The sequence below is a fragment of the Geospiza fortis genome, unplaced genomic scaffold (genome assembly GCF_000277835.1).
Source record: "Geospiza fortis unplaced genomic scaffold, GeoFor_1.0 scaffold70, whole genome shotgun sequence".
Taxonomy (NCBI): Eukaryota; Metazoa; Chordata; class Aves; order Passeriformes; family Thraupidae; genus Geospiza; species Geospiza fortis.
This window is the reverse complement of record NW_005054317.1, coordinates 814,977-832,209: the sequence shown is the minus strand read 5'-3', so window position 1 is coordinate 832,209 and position 17,233 is coordinate 814,977. Positions and strand designations below refer to the sequence as shown.

The 17,233-nt window shown below is 42.6% G+C and overlaps 1 protein-coding gene across 2 annotated transcripts in view; it reads right to left on the bottom strand.

The window, feature by feature from the left end:
- PDZRN3 (PDZ domain containing ring finger 3) overlaps nt 1–893 on the bottom strand; it is a 30,358-nt gene extending 29,465 nt beyond the window's left edge. For both annotated transcript variants that reach the window (XM_005420156.2, XM_031056338.1), the window contains exon 1: nt 619–893. In XM_005420156.2, the coding sequence (XP_005420213.1) occupies nt 619–687 (69 nt within the window). In that variant the 5' untranslated portion in view covers nt 688–893. The remainder of the gene's footprint in view (nt 1–618) is intronic.
- Between the last annotated feature and the right edge of the window lie 16,340 nt (nt 894–17,233).

Here is a 17,233-nt window from a genome sequence, read left to right as displayed (position 1 = left end):
ATAAAATCTTTGCAATTGAGGTTCATGTGTTAACACACTCACAGAAAACTTCTCAGAAGGTTCATATGAGTAATTTGGTATACAAAGATCTGTAGGGCAGTAGTTTTAATCTGCTGTCAAATCTGTTAGCTGGTGTTTTTACACAGCAAGGTGCAACAGCTACAACAACTAACTACAAACTCTCAGTGACAGGCACTCAGACCAGACTGAGCACAAGTGAACACACTGCACACAAACAAGTGTGGCTCCAGGTACTTGAAAACAGGTACAAAACCTTCCTTCTACATCTTTTCCACTTGTGCAAGGAGTGTGTGACCAAGCCATGATCCTCGACAATAAATTTAACCTAATCTACACTGGAGAAAGGAACACAGTCTTATTTTGTGATGAAAGTTTTGTGAAAAGTTTCATGTATAATAGCTGCATTCAAATATCTGATGTTCTGCACATGTGAATGGGAACACACAGGCTAAAAACATAATCACTATGACACAGAGTTCAAACAAGGCAAACTTGCTTTCATCTCCAGTTCCTGACATTCCACCTTCCCTGCCCTTAACAGCAGCCACAAACCTAAGAGAGACTATTTCCTTTCAGAAAAGAAATCTCATTCTTTACCTGACAAACTTCATACAGCAACTTGTACTGCTCTTCTGGCTTCTGCAGAGTGCACAAACTGCATCCCATGTTTAAATTCGAGCGGCAGAAAGGATCCTCCTTATTCCCCCGAGCAGCCAGAGCGGTGCCTGTGGCATCCAGGTGAGGCTGGAGGTGATGCTGCCAGGTGATGCTGGCCCCGCAGGTGATGCTGAGGAGACTGCTGCCGGCACTGGCGGTGGCAGCACCGCGGAGCTCTGCCCGTCCCCGGCTCACAGCTCCCTCCCTCTGCCTCTCCCGGCTCCCAGGCACGGCTATATACCGCCACTCATGCATATTAATCAGCTCTCATTGACTATTCATAACAGACAGTGATACACAAGCTATAATTGCCAGCTATGACAGCTGAAATTTCTCTAATTAACAGGCAAGTGCTTCAGTAGCAGGCATAATAAAGGACACTAACAATTTTGTAAAGCATTTTGTAGCAATTACAAATAAACACGGCTGCGTTTTACTACGGTCCCTCAGGATAATTCTTCCCACATTTCAGCAGGCTGGGAGCAGGGTTTAAACGTAAGGCACAGTGAAATGAATGTCGTGGTGCAGAACTCAGCCAGGGTGAAGTTGAATATGCTCAGCAGCATTTATTTCCCTCCTGGACTGTGGTGCTATTTGAGAGCCTCAGTTTTACAGCAGCAGCTGAGTGAACTGAGTGTTTAACAAGCACAACAGAGAAAGGCATCTCTGTCCCTGAAAGCCTCCACAGCCTGGCTGCAGAGCAAAGATATATGTGAATGTATGTGGATTTAGGGGAAAAAAAAACCCAACAAAAAAGTGTCTTGTATTAATATAGATTAGCTTTAGATTAATATGTATTCCAAGTGAAAAATGGCCATTTATGCTACTGACTCCCATTGTGTATTTGAGTGGTGTAAATGACAGCTTCACATATTATCTGTGATATTAAAAATATAAACTTTATGAGATTATAAAAATATGTACAATAAAATCAGCATGGCATTTATGAGTACTCAGCATTTGAGAGCGTAGATCTGCATTAAACCTGCACCACAGATGTAAAGGATAAGACAGCAGTGAACTGCCCAATGAGCTAGAAAAGTACTCGTAACTCACAGGCTTTATGGATATTTTCCAGTCTGTGAGAAGCACTACCTTGCCTTGGGAGTGTGGATTGACCATAATTTTCCCAGTTGTTTAAGCATTCAGAAGGGGCTGCATTTTTATAACCTCACTGCAACTCATTCTGCCATAAAGAGGGTGACAGAGCAGCCAGGAGTGAGAGCAAGGGTGCCATTCCCACAGGAATTGCAGGGAGAGCCTGGATGGATCCTGGCCATGCTTCTCTGACTGGTTTTGACATTTGCTGAGTGAGTTTCTGTGGATCACAAGGGAAGTGTTGTGCAAGGACCATCTCTCCTGGCCAAACTCTGCACACAGGTGCTTGCTGTAGGGATCCTGTAGAATACTCAGCTCTTGCTGCAATGGCACTGACTCACAGTTTGCATTAAAATGCTCATTACTGCAATGCAGCTCATGCTTTAGTACAACTTTGGTAAACAGAGACTGACAAGAAAATTTGCCTGCCTACAGAAAGAGACCAAGAACAGAAAGAAAGGAGACCTCGTTTCAGTGGTGTCCAGCAACAGGACAAGGGACAATGGGCACAAATTGAAACACAGGAAGTTCTATCTGAATATGAGAAAAAAATTCTTTATTGTGAGGGTGGCAGAGCCCAGGAACAGCTGTCCAGAGATGCTGTGCAGTCTCCTTCTCTGGGGTTATTCAAAACCCACCTGGACATCATCCTGTGCAGACTGGTCTGGATGACCCTGCTGTGGCAGGGATGGACTGGATGATCTCCAGGGGTCCCTGCCAATCCCACCTGTGACTGAAACCCCTTCCCAACACCCAAAACAAGTAGGAACTTCATCCCTGAGCAGTTTCCCTGTTGAGAGAACTGCTGCCATGGTGGCAGAAGTTGCAAGGCAGAGGAGGCCTGGATGTTAGTGCTGCCCTCCAGGAATGATTCAGGCTATCCCTGGTCAGATATGCCACTCAAATACTGCAGCTTTTCCAAAGCTGGTTGACAGCCAGTGACTGTGGATCTTGAACAACTGGAAAATTCTTGCATGAGGGAACTAGTGTTCCCTACAAGCAGAAAAAGATGATGATGATAAGTGAATTAAATAAAAAAACCTCAGACTCTATGGAAATTGTAAAAAAGTTTATGGCTTTGATTAGATAATTTTTTGGTTATGTAATTTGATTAAGCAACTTGAGGTAAAGCTTCCAAAAATGTTGCCTGTGATTTTGGTTTTCTTCTTAAATGCAATTAAGTTTCTTCTCAAACACTAGATGCCATTTAAATAAATGTTAGTGTTCTGTTCAGGTGGCTGGGGTCAGTCAGGATTTTTGTTTTAGGACTAGCATGCAGCTGGATCTGCTTAGAAATAAACCAGAAACATGTGGGATATTTAATTTCCAGTTTCAACGGAAACACACCTATTTGTTATTTCCCTATAGCAACGTGATAGACTGCAGGAGATAATGTTTCATCTGATTCAGAGAGATAATCCCTAAATCAAGCCAGGAGAGTAAGCCCAGCAGAAGACTTGTTTTGATGTGTGAGTGGAGGGTCCCATAAATGTGATGTTTAGGATTCTCCAGCTGCCATGGCCCCTGGTAAATGAGCTGCTCTGGAGCCAGGCCAGTGCCCATCTCACAGGAGATATTTCCATTGTTCAAATATAACTTGCATCCCCCCTGTTCATCTCATAGGCAAAAATAGTAGCACTGCCTCGGGTCAACATTGACTGGTTTTTACAGCACTTTGCCAAACTTTAAACATTTGGGCTGCAAACTTGTGTTCTGGGCTTTGTCCAGTGCTGATTTCTGCCTTTAATGGTGCACTCGAGCTGAAGTTTCAGTCATTTCCAAGAGGAAGATTACAGGGAGAAAAAAAAATTTGCCTGTGTTCTGCAATTCTGGATGCTTTCTTTGAGAGGGGTTTCAGTATCAACATAAATTGAAACAAGAATCTGAAGTTTGGCACTGGGATGGTTTGTGCTGTCCCTGTGAAATCTGCTAAATTTGGTCAGCTCCTCCTGCGCTGCTGCAATTTGTGTGTTCTCAGCACAAAGTCGGTGCAAGCTTCCAGTTTAATTCCTGAGGGACTTTAAAGGAGTTCAGCGAGTGGTGCCAGGTCTGAGGAGGCCAGGTCGGTTTCCTGGTGGCTCTTTGTGAGGTGGGATGGTGGATTCCAGGAACAAAGGGATGCTCTCCGTGCTCCTCATCCAGGCAGGGAGAGCCACACGAGTTGCTGGGCTGGGCTGGATGTTAATTTTGTGACTTCTAAAATAACACATTGACCAAGGGAGCCTTACAGGAGCCCTCCTCAGCACCTGCTGTACCTGGGGCAGGTTAGCCCAGGCTTCCCTGAGCAGGCAGCTCGTCCTGGGATCTGTCACCAGCGCTAACGATGTGCCATGTGTGGTCTCGCCAGGGCCACAGATAATGAGCTTAACCAAATGGACGGGCAGCGCGGGGTTTACATCACGGTAATGGGAATGTTAGAGTGGTCCCAGCTGAATGTGAGCGAGCGGGGCTGAATGGGAAGTCAGCGAGCCAGCTGATGGGAACAATAGGAAATAGCCTTTGAATACACAAGGTGCCAGCGAGAGCTTTCATTAGCATTTATCTAGATTACTCACTGCCTGCCTGCCTGCGTGCGACCGACCGCGCCTGCAAAATCCCCCTCGCCACAATACCTGGCTCCGACTACCAGACACATTTGCTTTTGTGTCCATGAGCTAATTCCCGGGGAACAGGAGAAGGTGGGAAGCAGCCAGACTGCTTCACAAAGGGGAGGGTGCTGCTCTTGTCCCCGAGGTCCTGGACAGACAAGGAGGGAACGCTGCCACACACCCCGGGCTGGGTTTGCTTTTTGCACGTGTCTTAGCTTCAATTTGCAACCTCTCAGTTTGAAACACAAACCTTATATATATACATATCTATATAACAAATCTGCAGTTTGAATGTTTGATTTATTCCCTGGTTAAGGCTGCCAGGTGCTGGCAGGTAAGGGCAATCCACAGGAGGCTGGTGCACATCAGGTGTCCTGCCTGTCTGCGCAGGATGCTGAATCGGAATAAAGCGGGAAATGAAGCACTCATGAGGGACCTGCACCCTGCAGGGGATCATTATTAGGGAACTCAAAGGCTAAAAAGCACTCTCTGCCAGCTTTTCAAGGGTAGGGACTGGCTGTGCCAAGGGTTGGCTCTCGGACAGCAGTTCCCACCAGCAAGAATAAACTCGTGTCCTTTGTGTGAGGAGCAGATGGCACACAGCTCCTGCTCAGAGCTGGCCGCACACCAAACCCAGCTCCTAATGCTGGAGTGGCTGCCTGCGATAGCACTGATGGCTTGGCATTGTTTGTTTTGTTTCTTTAAATGCAAGTTGGCTTTCCTGCTCTGCAGTAACTATTTAACGCTGTATTTCTGTACATATACTTAGGAAGTTCTGTTTAAACAAGTGATTCCTATTTAAGCAGCGTGATTAGGGAAGCGTTTGCTTAATGTATCAATACTTTAATTACTTTTCTTGTTTTTACAAATATTTAAGACTTGTGTGAAACAAAAGCTAGGAAAAAGAGCAGCTGTGACTTTATAAATAATTCTTGCTTTGGTGTGTTAAATAAACAGAAGTCATGGAACTGTACAGATTATGGTTACCCAGAGCGGTGTGAAAGAGAACTGTGTTCCACAACCATACTTCAAAGTTAAGTATCTGGGATTTTTCAAAGTGTGAGAGGTGTTTTTTAATTATAACCATTGGGTTACCTTTATTAAAGCTCGAGTGCCTCTGCTGGGAATGTGTTCAAACCTTTCCCTGTATTTATTTGAAAATGTTCAATAATACAACCCACTGATAGCTGTGAAGCGTTGGGTTCTTAATAATACATGTAATTAGTGTGGATCTAATTTAAAAATACCCTTCTGAAAAGTTCTTTGTTGAATATGTGAAAGCAAACCAGGGTTTTCTATGGCATCGTGCAGGCACAATAATTAAATACACACTCTAAATATAACAGCAAAAAGATCTCAATTCTGGTGGGTTTTTTTTGCATGTGGGCATAGCAATCTGCCTATGCATTGGAAGCTTCAAGACTGAGCCAAAATATTTAAACTAAAACATACCACAAGAGAGGATGTGAAAGCAAATGTAAAACTTTGGCTTTATTCCCATCAGTTAATGCTGAAGTCTTGAGATCCTTATTTGCTCCACTTAGCATCTCTGAAAGAGTTCCAATCCTCAGAAGTAACTTAAATGAAATGATACTTATTGTTAAACTGCTGAAGGAACTGCTCTGTCCTTGAAGCTCTTTAGAAGTCCAATATCTCTGTAATTTATGCCACTTGAGGAAGGCAGTGATGCCTCGGGAGCATCCCTGCACCATCCCCGTAAGCTCTGCAGGGCCAGCAGATCCAACACCATTGTGTTAATTCAGTCTCCCATGAAGCAGAACGATGAGGTCAGAATAGGGTAAATAAGTGTTTAATATGGCACTGAGACCTTGTGGTGGGGAGAACAGGAGAGCTGACCTATGGACCAGGGAACTCCTCCTCCTCCCCTCGGCTGCCCCTCTGCGTGCTGATTACAGCAGTGCCAAGAGGTCTTGGCCAAAGCTGAAGACAAAAGGTGATCCCTGAGCCTGGGGATGTTCAAGCTGGATTTACAGCGATGACACTGGGAGGGAAGAGGGTGAAACTGGGTTTGGGTGCCGAGGCCAGAGAAGGAACTCATCAAAAAGGGACTGCTCTTTCACCTGAGCAGCTCCAGCTCCAAATCCACCAGCTGCCAGCACAGCAAAGCCCAGCTGAAGGAAGGACCTGGAGGCAGATCACACTCCTCGTCCCTCAGCTCAAATCTCCCTTCCCTTTTCCATTCATGACACAGTGGAAGCAGCCACTGTGAACCACAGAGCCAAAAGTACGGACGGCTGGCGAGGAAATGAGAAAATCTGATTATAGGCTGGATTTGTGTTCTAAAAGCTTCTTCCCTGATAGCTGAAACCTCAGCTTCCTCACAAAAAAGCATCTTTGATTTCCTGGTTTTGATGCTGCAACAGCCAAACTAATCTCTGTAATTTTTTATGGGTTATTTAACTGGACAGCTTCTACTTAAGAAGAATGACAAATTTAAACTTGCACAAATTGTCACTTTTTACATGGTGAAAAGTGCTGTGGTTACTGTTAGCAGTTACAAGAATATGCAATAGAAAGTTAGGAAGATTTAAAGGAAGAAAGTGGGTAATGAAAGTACAGGAGTGTGGAGTCAAATGTTAGTTCTACACTTGTGTTTATAAAGTTGACATGCTCGCAAATCTGAAATAACTCACAGAGCATCAACCCCATTTTGATTTTGCTGCGAAATATCACTTTAGAGAGACAGTATTGGTAAGCACAGGCTGCTCTGAGTGATGGTTATTTCAAAATAAGAACGTTTTCTGTAGAAGTGATAACCCCCTTTTAATAATCTCAGAGCACGCCAAGTGATTCGGTGGACTTGAACGCTGCATAAAAACTATTGACATAGTGCTTCATCTTTAAAACTGATAGACACGTGCCCCAAAAGCTAATAAAGTTCATCCTAATACAAATGAGGAAGTAAAATAGTATATCATAGCTTCTGATAGCTTTGGCTCCTGATCATATAACTGTAGCCCAGGGACAAAGAAAATTGAAGTGATTTAGAAAGGTACCCAGTAGGATATATCTGATATTAGGCAGCTTGCTGAAGCAAAACAGTAATGTCAGAGAGATACAAAGGTGTAAAATCCATTTGACTGTGTCCAAGTGCTTCTGCTCTCTGACCTTAATGTCTCCAGATGAACTCCCCTCAGGGTCAGCTGAATAATGCTTAATAACCTATGGCCAGAAACTGCCAGGACCTGCTAAGGATCACAGTCTTCACTTCTGTGTTTTAGCTACTGTGTTCATATTAAGAATTTTAAGCCATTTCTATTTGAAAAGATATTATCTTTCATCTCTCAGTTTTTACTGCTCCACACTTAATATGAAACAGAGCAAAACAGGAATGCCATCTATGGTTCATTATGTTTTATATTAACCACCCGATGAAAAGAATATGTGGGAATATTAAGTATTAATGGTAAATGGCAGGACTTGCTTATGTTTGCCTTTGTTTTCATTTCTAGGTTCAGGTGGACAATGAGGGGCTTGATTGCTAATTCTCAGCTATAGCTCCTGTGCAGGGAAGGCCCAGGAGAGGAGCAGACCTTCAATGAGACGGGATTTGAGTCTTTTAGGAACAAAGGAAATGTAAGTGTTCATTTCTGCCTTTGAAGTTGGGAAAGATGTGCTCTCACTGAAGGAGACTGGCATTAGCTCCAGAGCTGGTGTGTGTGATGAATTCCACTGTGGGCTCTCAGAGGGGACAGCAGGGACTCTGCTGGGGACGTGAGGCAGCAGCAGCAGCAGAGGCTGTGCTGCAGCACAAGCACAGCAAAAGCAGAGCAGGTGTGTGGGGTAGGAGGAGAGGAACAGAGGGAAACGGGGGCTCTGGCTGGCTGCAGTCCCAGAGCCAGGCTGTGTCTGTGCTGGGAGCTCACCTGTGCTCTCACCAATCCTCAGACTCTGGCAGGATACAGCAGGTGGCTCAGGTCCTGCCCAGAGCAGATTTCCATTCTTTAGCTCATGAAACACACCAACAATACACAACAATATTTGCCTCCCATTTATCCTCTTTGCAATGTAATCTCACCAGCCCGTGGAATTGCAGCAATGCTGGTTCCTGTCTCATTTCATTATAAAATCAATCCTATTGCAAAAACATTGGTTAGATAAAAGACACTCTAAGCATTAACGCCTTCTCTGACACAAGAAGGACACTTTTTATGCTTGGCTCGTCTTGAACAAGGAATTCTGGTTCAATGAGGAAAGTCATAGAAGGATTTAGGCTGGAAAAGGCCTCTGAGGCCATCAAGCCTGAGCATTAATCCCTGTTGGACGGCACATAATTCCCAATTTTGTTCCTTCTCCAGGTCACATCACCTGGCTTTATCTTCAGTGGCAATGGAAGTGATTTCCACCTGTTATTAGCACTGTGTTTCTGGGAAGCCCTGTGAATCAATGTTTACCTTAATGAAAGACATAAATTACCCACACTGGGTCTTGTATTGGCCAACTGCATGGACATATCCCACAGCTGCACCTCCTCTGCCATTTCTTCCTTTAAAACACACATTCTGATAAGCAGCATTGATCAGGCAGCATTGAAATGAATACACAGATATAAATATTTGATAAAAGAAAAGGCAAAGTCCACAGGGAATCACATCCCAGAAATGATCATTCCTATCAGAAGATACATTTACTAATCTTGTCATTTCCAGTGAAGCCTCAGAGCTGCTGCTTTTCCCTAATCCAGAAACTGCATTCCAGTTTTCCTCCAGACTGATGTTTCTCTGCCTTTCTCTGCAGAAATAAACCAATGTCCTTGATAAGAATTTTATAAACAGAATGGAAGTTAGAATACAAATATTAATCAAGGAGATTATCTAATAACAGACAAAATAAGTGGCTGTGTTTCTTTGAAAGTTGTATTATGTGTCCAGAATTTTCATCCTGGTGGCTACAGCATGAAACATGGGCTGCAGAACTTGAAAGTTTGAGTAATTTATGGTGTGACTGTATCTATTTTAAATATTTTTATGGCTTGAGTTGCAGTTTGACTGTTTTGGGGTGTTAGGTATAGATGGGAAATAAGATTTCAATGCCAATTCTTATGCCCTGCCTATTCTTGCTCTCTGTTGTTTCCCCAAACGAGAGGGTTCTGCAGAGAGCTGCACTTTCTTTTCAAATTATTTGTGTCTGTTCTGACCATGATGACAGAAAACTCAGACTCTGTCTAGGACACAAATGTGTCTGCACATACATCTCTAGAGGCACAATCTCATGGCTAGGGGGAAGAGCCTGGGTTTCTGAGAAACACACCTATGAAAACATTAATTAAATCACAGATGAAGCCCAGATGATGGAGCTGCCTATTTAAAACGCTACATTGGTTGCCAGGATGATGATCAACACAATTTTCTGTGCTATTTAATTTTTTTTCCCGTTTCTTGGCTGTAGTTAGAAGGTTATAAACTGGCAGGCATCTATTCCTAAGACTTTGAAATTCAAGTTGCTCTCTGCTTTCTTTGAGTTTCATGTTCTTAGCAGAGGAGAGAAATCACAATAATTACAGCTTAAAATAGTCTCATTTCATGGTGTGGCTAACAAGTGAAACTACAAGTAATGATGTAATCTAACATGTCAAAAAAGAAAATGAAAAGAGGAGACAGAAGGCAGGACGGAGCCAAGGGATGCGATGTGCCATGTCATCTTCTAATTAACTAACTGATCCTTTAAACTGTCAAAATCAGCCAGGAAATCCATGGCCCAGTGTCTTATTAATATTCATACTGGGCCATGAGAAGCTCTGATTCCAGTCCCAGTGGTTATAGTTAAACATTAAAATAATAATAATAAAAAAAAAAGCCTGGCTGCCCAGGGCTGCAGGAGCATCACACTGATGGGGAGATGCAGGCAGGGCACCCTGCTCCCCAGCTCTGCTGGGGAACCCTCCCAGGCTGATTTCTGGATTATTAGGGGCTCCTATATTGAAAAAAAAACCAATTATTTTTGCTCTTGCTACGAGCTGCCACATTGTTAATCACATTAAGCTCCACGTTGTCAAAGGAAAGAAGGATGCACAGAATGTTTTGCAATATGAGCCCATTTTTAATTTTGCCCACACCAAAGGAATATGCAGTTAATAAAGCCTGGTTGTTTGGAGGAATGGGGGAATTCATTTTGCCATGTAGGATGCAATTCAGGATTGTTTTTGCAGAAATCTGGGGCCCACAAGAAAAATAATCTTCCATAATCTTCTTATAATGCAATTATTCTCTTACATTTCAGCCTGCCAGTCTCTTCCTACTCCCACTAAGCAGTTTCCTGAACCTTGAAGTCTAAGGGAGCAGCTGACATTTGGTTTCTCCATTCATTTTCTGTTTAATTCTTCATGGCAGGACAATGCTTTAAAAAAAATAATAAAAATCCTCTCTGCTCTGAATTAACATGGACTATTTTGGGGCCCACTCTGTCATAGACAGGGATGTGCCTGTGTGCAGCAGGAGATGGGGATGAGGAGGTAATTCAGCACCTTCTGAAGTCAAAAAGGAGTTTTGACATCAGCCCTTTACAATTAATTTCAAGCCCAGACTATTTTGAGGGCAGTTAATCCTGTTTTATTCTTGCCATTTCTAGCTGTGCACGGCATAGTAGAAAGCAATATATTATGTAGCCCTTTATAGCAGCATGATCAGTAAAGGAGTAGCTGAGCTGTAAATCACATGCTGTACCTCTCAATGAAAAATAATTAAATTGTTGGAATCTCATTAATTGATATCCTTTATTTAATTGATACACTAAAGGAAAAATATCTTGGTTTGCCCCCTATTTCTTCTTGCTCATTCCCTGCCCCTGCCAGTTTCCTCTGATATAACTTTTTGCAGTTTGACACAGCACTTGGAGGAAATAAAGGCCACATTTCCCATCTCAGCCCTCACTGTGTGGGTCCCTGTTCTTGGGAATGAGCTGGGGGAGGATTGGATTCCCTGGGATTTGCCCTCCTGCTGCTGTGGCTGCCCCAGGGATTCCCAAATCCCCAATTCCCTGGGATTTGCCCCCCTGCTGCTGTGGGCTGCCCCAGCACCTCCTGCCTCCCACCAGGACCACCCCAGCAGATGGAATTTGGGCTCTCACCTCCCATCCTGGGGTCAGCAGCCCAGGTTGTGGGGGCTGAAGGAACTTTCCCTGGTTTTCCCTCTGCCCCTGGAGCAGTGTCAGGGTATCCTGGGATAGCACCAGCACTTCTGCTCTGGAGTTCTTGTCTTCTTCCCCATGGACACACAAACCCTGGGGCAAGTCCTGCATCAAAACATCCACACTGTGCCCACAGAGAGTTGGAATTTCTCTGGGAGTCACTCAGGGCTTTCTCACCCCTCTAAAAAAAAATTATCTTCAAGCAAAGCTATCAACACAAATATTTAACATCACGTATTTAATTCTGTTGTTTAAGCTCTATTATGGATGAAAGGCAGGCTCCATTTAAGAAAAAAAAAATAAAATGAAATACTCCAAAGTGTCTATCAGCCGGGTTACATCAGGCACTGAACTGCCAGACCACAAATCTTGACTATGTTGATGCTAAATGTCTACGAGGAGCATATGTTATGGATCAAAGAACACACTGATTAATCCAGCAGAGACAAAAGTCTGTCACTTTGGTCATGGTGCCATGGTACCACAGAAGACAGCACTGAGAAACACATGAATAGAGAACAAATGCCAGTGAAAGAAAGAAAAGAGGGAAAAGGAGGTTAAAATCTAAAATAACAGTTTTATTGGGTCAAATGCTTTCACCTATGGATGCAGTTTCTTAATGCATTTCCTATTTTTAAAAAAATAAAGTTTTCAAGATTTTGGGGGGGTGTGAATTTTTATCTATTTCCCTGCTATAATTTTATTAATACAATTTTATATTAATTCAAGAATAATTTTTCAGGTGACAGTTGTCTACCTGAGGCTGTCTATTTACACTGGTACATCACGAGGGAGCAGGAACCTGGAATCACAGCAATGCATTCTGAGCTGGGCTGTTTTTCTCCAGCAGTTTGTTGGTTTATTTTGCATTTCTGCCAAGCAGTTTAGCAGAGCAGTGTCTTGTTTATGTAATCCTGCAATCCTTCAACTGAGGTGCTGAAGTAGAATACACTCTTCTTAAAATCTACTTGAAAGCAGAGGAAGAGTTCTTCCTTTTTAGTGTTTTTAAGTATTTTTCCATTTGGTATCACATCCCTATATCTGGTATGTCTTCCCTAAAGAATGTTTCAGAAAACCTTTCCCATAACTTACACAGGAACACTTATTTCCAACATTTTCCATTCAGTTTCAGGGTTTGTTTGAAAGTGTTTCACGCATTTGCTTTCTCTGCATTCATATCTTCTTCCTCACTGTAGCATTTAGTTTTTAATTAGAAAGAAGGAAGACAACAACTTAGGAAAATGAGACTTTCCCAAATTCAAGCTTTAATACTGAAAATATTTCTTATGCAGGAGGTGGCAAAGCCTGTGAGGATCCCCTGCTTGTAAACTGGGGGATCTGTACCCAGATTACATTCAGGGCCACCTGATTTTCTGCTGAGAACGGGATTCCCAGCACCTTTTTTAGCTCCCAGAGGAGTCTGTGGTGGAGCTCTGCTGCCGGGCTCCCAGCCCTGCTGTCACTCAGGGCTGTTCTAATGCATCCCCTACATTTTGACAAGGTGGCCACCTTCATCATCCTAATATCCTGTCCATGCATGTGCAGTTGGCTAAATTAATGTATAATGCATGAACCAGGTTTCTCAAAAGTGGTCTGTGAGGGGGTATATTAACTATACATGTTTTGTCACTTTTCCATCTCATTTGGGTGCAGATAAGTTATCAGTAATCTCAGACAAGAGATAGTTGTGTGTGAGTGGCTGTGCATATTTTATTCTGGCAATAGCTCTTTATACCATGGTACCTAGCAAGCATGTCAGGAAGCACATGCACCCTCAATTTTACCTGATTTTATTGCAAAGTGATGCCTGGGGTTCTCTGAAGGAATAACCACGGCTGTATCCTGGAGATTCCTTTAACAAGCCACTGCTTGGCTGTATTTGTCCTCAGCTTCTTTTTCTGCATAATTTAAAAGGCAGCTGTCACAGCTACCTGCTGTCCTGCCTGAAACCTGGGCAGTGTTAAATAAACCTGACATTTGTACAGTGCTAAAGAAACCCCACAGTGATGGGGAGAGGCTCAGCCCTCTCCATGATCCTCCCATTCCCAGCAGCCAGGCTGGGATACATGGAAAACCAACAGCACCAACTCATCACATCACATTACACTGCCAGAATGAGCAGACCTTCCCTCAGAGAAAGAGTTAAAGTTAATTGCATGGTAAAGACCATGAGATCAGAATCCTGGGACTCAGGAACTGATTTATGCACTGCAAATGTGTATATCCTTTGCAGAAAAGGCCATTTCCTGTTTAAAAATGTAAAAATACTTGATTAAACTCTGCGGTTCCCAAAGCAAACACATTACACTCTTTAGTCCATTAAAACTCTGCGAGCCCGTTACTCCTCGTGCTGTGATGGATTGATTGTGTTTAATCTCTCCTCCTTCTGAAGTTGTTTTCATTTCCTGCAGCCCCCTGCCCTCCCAGCACCAACACACCAGCAGAGCATTCACTGGCCGCCAGCAGAGCTGATTATGAACATCTATTGTCACTTGGACAATGTTTCTATGAAAACAGCTACATTTTATGAGTCATTATTATTATTGTGGTAATTGTCACAAAGCCAGGTGGAGGCTGGAGCGGGATGGCAATAAGGACACCTGAGCAGGCACCACTGAAAATTCTTATCTTCTACCATTAAATTAAGTCAGTGTCAGTAGGGCTGATGCATTCAAATGATGCTGCACTATAATACTCTAGGAAAAGCACTCTTTAGCTGAAGCTAAACACAGAGTAAACATGTTTCTTAAAGGGAAAAAAGAAGTGGATTGTGACCTTTACTCTAACTGTCCAATAATAGTTTGCTATTTACCAAGAAACAAAGGTAAATACTATTAGCAGAGCAACCTTCCCTGCTGTATTAGAAATACACAGGGGCACTGGTGCTGTCAGCCCTTTTCTTTCTCACACCTACTCAGGGACTTCTTGTACAGCTGAGACTCTCTCAGAAGTGTTAATCAGGCTGGTTCATGGAATTTATGAAATAGAAACTCTCCCCAAGATGGAGCACAGTGCAAAGCCCTGGTGTACAATATTAGTGTCGTAGATAATTAATTTCCTTAAAGATCAAGTTCGGGGATCTTTTTCTGTGGAGTTTCTGAGTCATTGCTCATTTCATGGTTTAGGGCTCTGTTTATGCTGAGATTGGTGAACACATACAAGCTTCTTAAAGCTGTTTTCCAGATCTGTGATTTCCTTTCTCTCTGCCACTTGCACATTTAAAAAAATGTAAACTGCAGTATTCATAAGTTCATCAAATTTCAAAAGAATGGAGTAATTTTTCAAAACCAGTGTGTGTTCTTGAAAAGGTGTAATACAGATAAATTCTACTGTAGACTATTTTATTTGGAGAAGGGAAACTGTTTGGTGTTTGTTTTCACTTAAAGAGTTCTTAGTAGTGCCCACCCTAATTTCCTCATAGCCCCTGTGTATGAATTCCATTGGGAACTTTCTCTAACAAACTTGGGAAAATGCTGATGGGAAGTTACAGACTTCATAATTCATGGAACACTAAGGTTGGTGCTTTTTCACTTCTCTTAAGCACAGAGATCTAGCTAAAACTCAGGATTTGCATTAGTGCTTTTTCAGTTTCAGTGTGGTGATCAGGAGGCAGAACTAATGGGATGGCTTCTGAATGACTGCAGGAAATCTGAATATGTGGTTCAGACATCAAGAACAGTAGTAAAGAAGAAGTGAAGAATTGCTGTTCTTCCAACAAACACATGGCTTCTGAGTGGTGGGAGGCAAGAATTGCTGTTATAAAAAATAATGCAGCCAGAAATTTCCAAAAGGTGGCCTGTTGGGATTTTTAAATGCCTAACATCAATTTAATTCAAAATGATGCCCCGATGGAAATGGGATAATTTTATCTGTTAACTCATCTCCAGGAATCTGAAAAGCTTTGACTCACCAGTCAGGTGTAGTTAATGTTACACCTTTCAGTTCTTCAGTGAGTCATTTTTCAGATCAGCCTGCCTGTGTGGCTTTTACAACTGACCATTTGCTGCAGAAAGTGAATCAACAGGAAGAAATGGTGTGAATTTTTCCTGCTGCTGTGGATGTAGCTTTTTGGTCCTCTGGTAATTACACAGGACTTGTGTGATTAGCCTGCAAACTTTGCTCTGACCTGGAAGAGAAAAGATTAATCTCTTTAATCTTTCCAAGTGTCACAGCACAGCCTGGCATTGTGCTCTTGGTCAGGGGGGTAATTTCTGAAGTTGCTCTTTGGGGTTAAAGTCTTGCTCTTGAGTTGCAATATGTGACTAGGGTTTAAGTCACTGTTATGTGTGATTAAGAGTAATTCTGAGCAATTAAAGAAAACAGTTCATTTGTGGCAGGTGGCAGAAAGATAAAGAAGATAATTACTCTTTTTAGCCATCTGTGTTAAGTGCCATTAGCAGAATTAAACTGGGATTCACCACTTTGAAATTTGAGGCAAAGTTCTTTTCCCTTAACTACACAATATAATATTGTCTGAAGTCTAATTACAAAATAAGAGTAATTCCACCCTGCTTGCCATGAGGTGCCTGTTTGTTAATTTTGTTAAAAATGTTGGCACTCCAAGATATGATAAATTGGACAACTGCTTGTACTAAATGTCTTTGAATTACATGTTGGCTCTGAAAAGCTGTTCAGCTTTGAGTGAGTTTATCCTGAAAAGCCCTGATCTGCAGTCATGAACTCCTGCTGGAGAGAAGAAACATTTCTACGCTTCTGTCAGGTGTCTGAAACACCCCACTGCCCTTCCCAGGTCTGCTGAGGATCTGAGCACTTCCAGAGCTGCTGGAGGGATCAGGCAGTGAGCAGTGCCAGGAGTATGTGCTGAGATGTGGAAAACACCCATCAGCACAGCAAAAAAGGGAGCAGGGAAAACCTTTCCTGGAGGAATGGACACTCAATGGAGGAATTCCTGCCTCCTGGGAGCCTGCAGGGAGTACAAACCAATCCTTTGTCTCTCCAGCTGTGTGATGATAGCACCAAGCACAGCTGGAAATGAAAAGTACAGTTCTGGAAAAGCAGTCATCTCCCAAAGTCTGGATTTTTTTCCCAATTTCTCTGTTTTCTGGTAATTATAAGGAGGCTGAGTTTCATAACTATAGGACCTGGCTCATGTTTTACCTTCTGGTATTTATCAGTTGTGTCTGCTCTGTACTTTCACTTTGGGTATTAAGATTCTGGTAAAATTCTTGTCACACTGTCACCACACAGCCTCAGTCACTGTATTAAGGTTACTCTGGAAAAATTGCTAATTTTTCCAAATACTAATGAAGCTTTTGATTATAGAAGTGCTTGGGATTTTTTTACAGTAAACTTTAATCACCAGTAGGACTTTTCATGTTCACAGGATGATCCCAGCTAATTAATGAATCTTTCTTACTGATTAATACCAACTACATTTCATTTAAAAATGGATGGATTAGGTTAAGGGAGTTTTATCAGACTTTAATGACTGTAATGACCAATTATAAATTTAAGGGTATATTAAGATTCCTGTCTTGTGTGAAACATTTTACAAAAGCATTTTTTCATAAGCTGAAGAGGTGTTTATTGGCAGTGCTTGTGCAATTCTGTGCCAAAATTATTCTTTAGCAAGAACAGAACAGGACACCTCCAAGGACACTACAAGAGGGTGGTTCAGAAGGTGCTGCTCTCTGAAGGCAGCACAGGACAGGGATCTGAGATGGGCTTTGAATAAGGAAGAGGTTCACAACCTAAACCTCAGT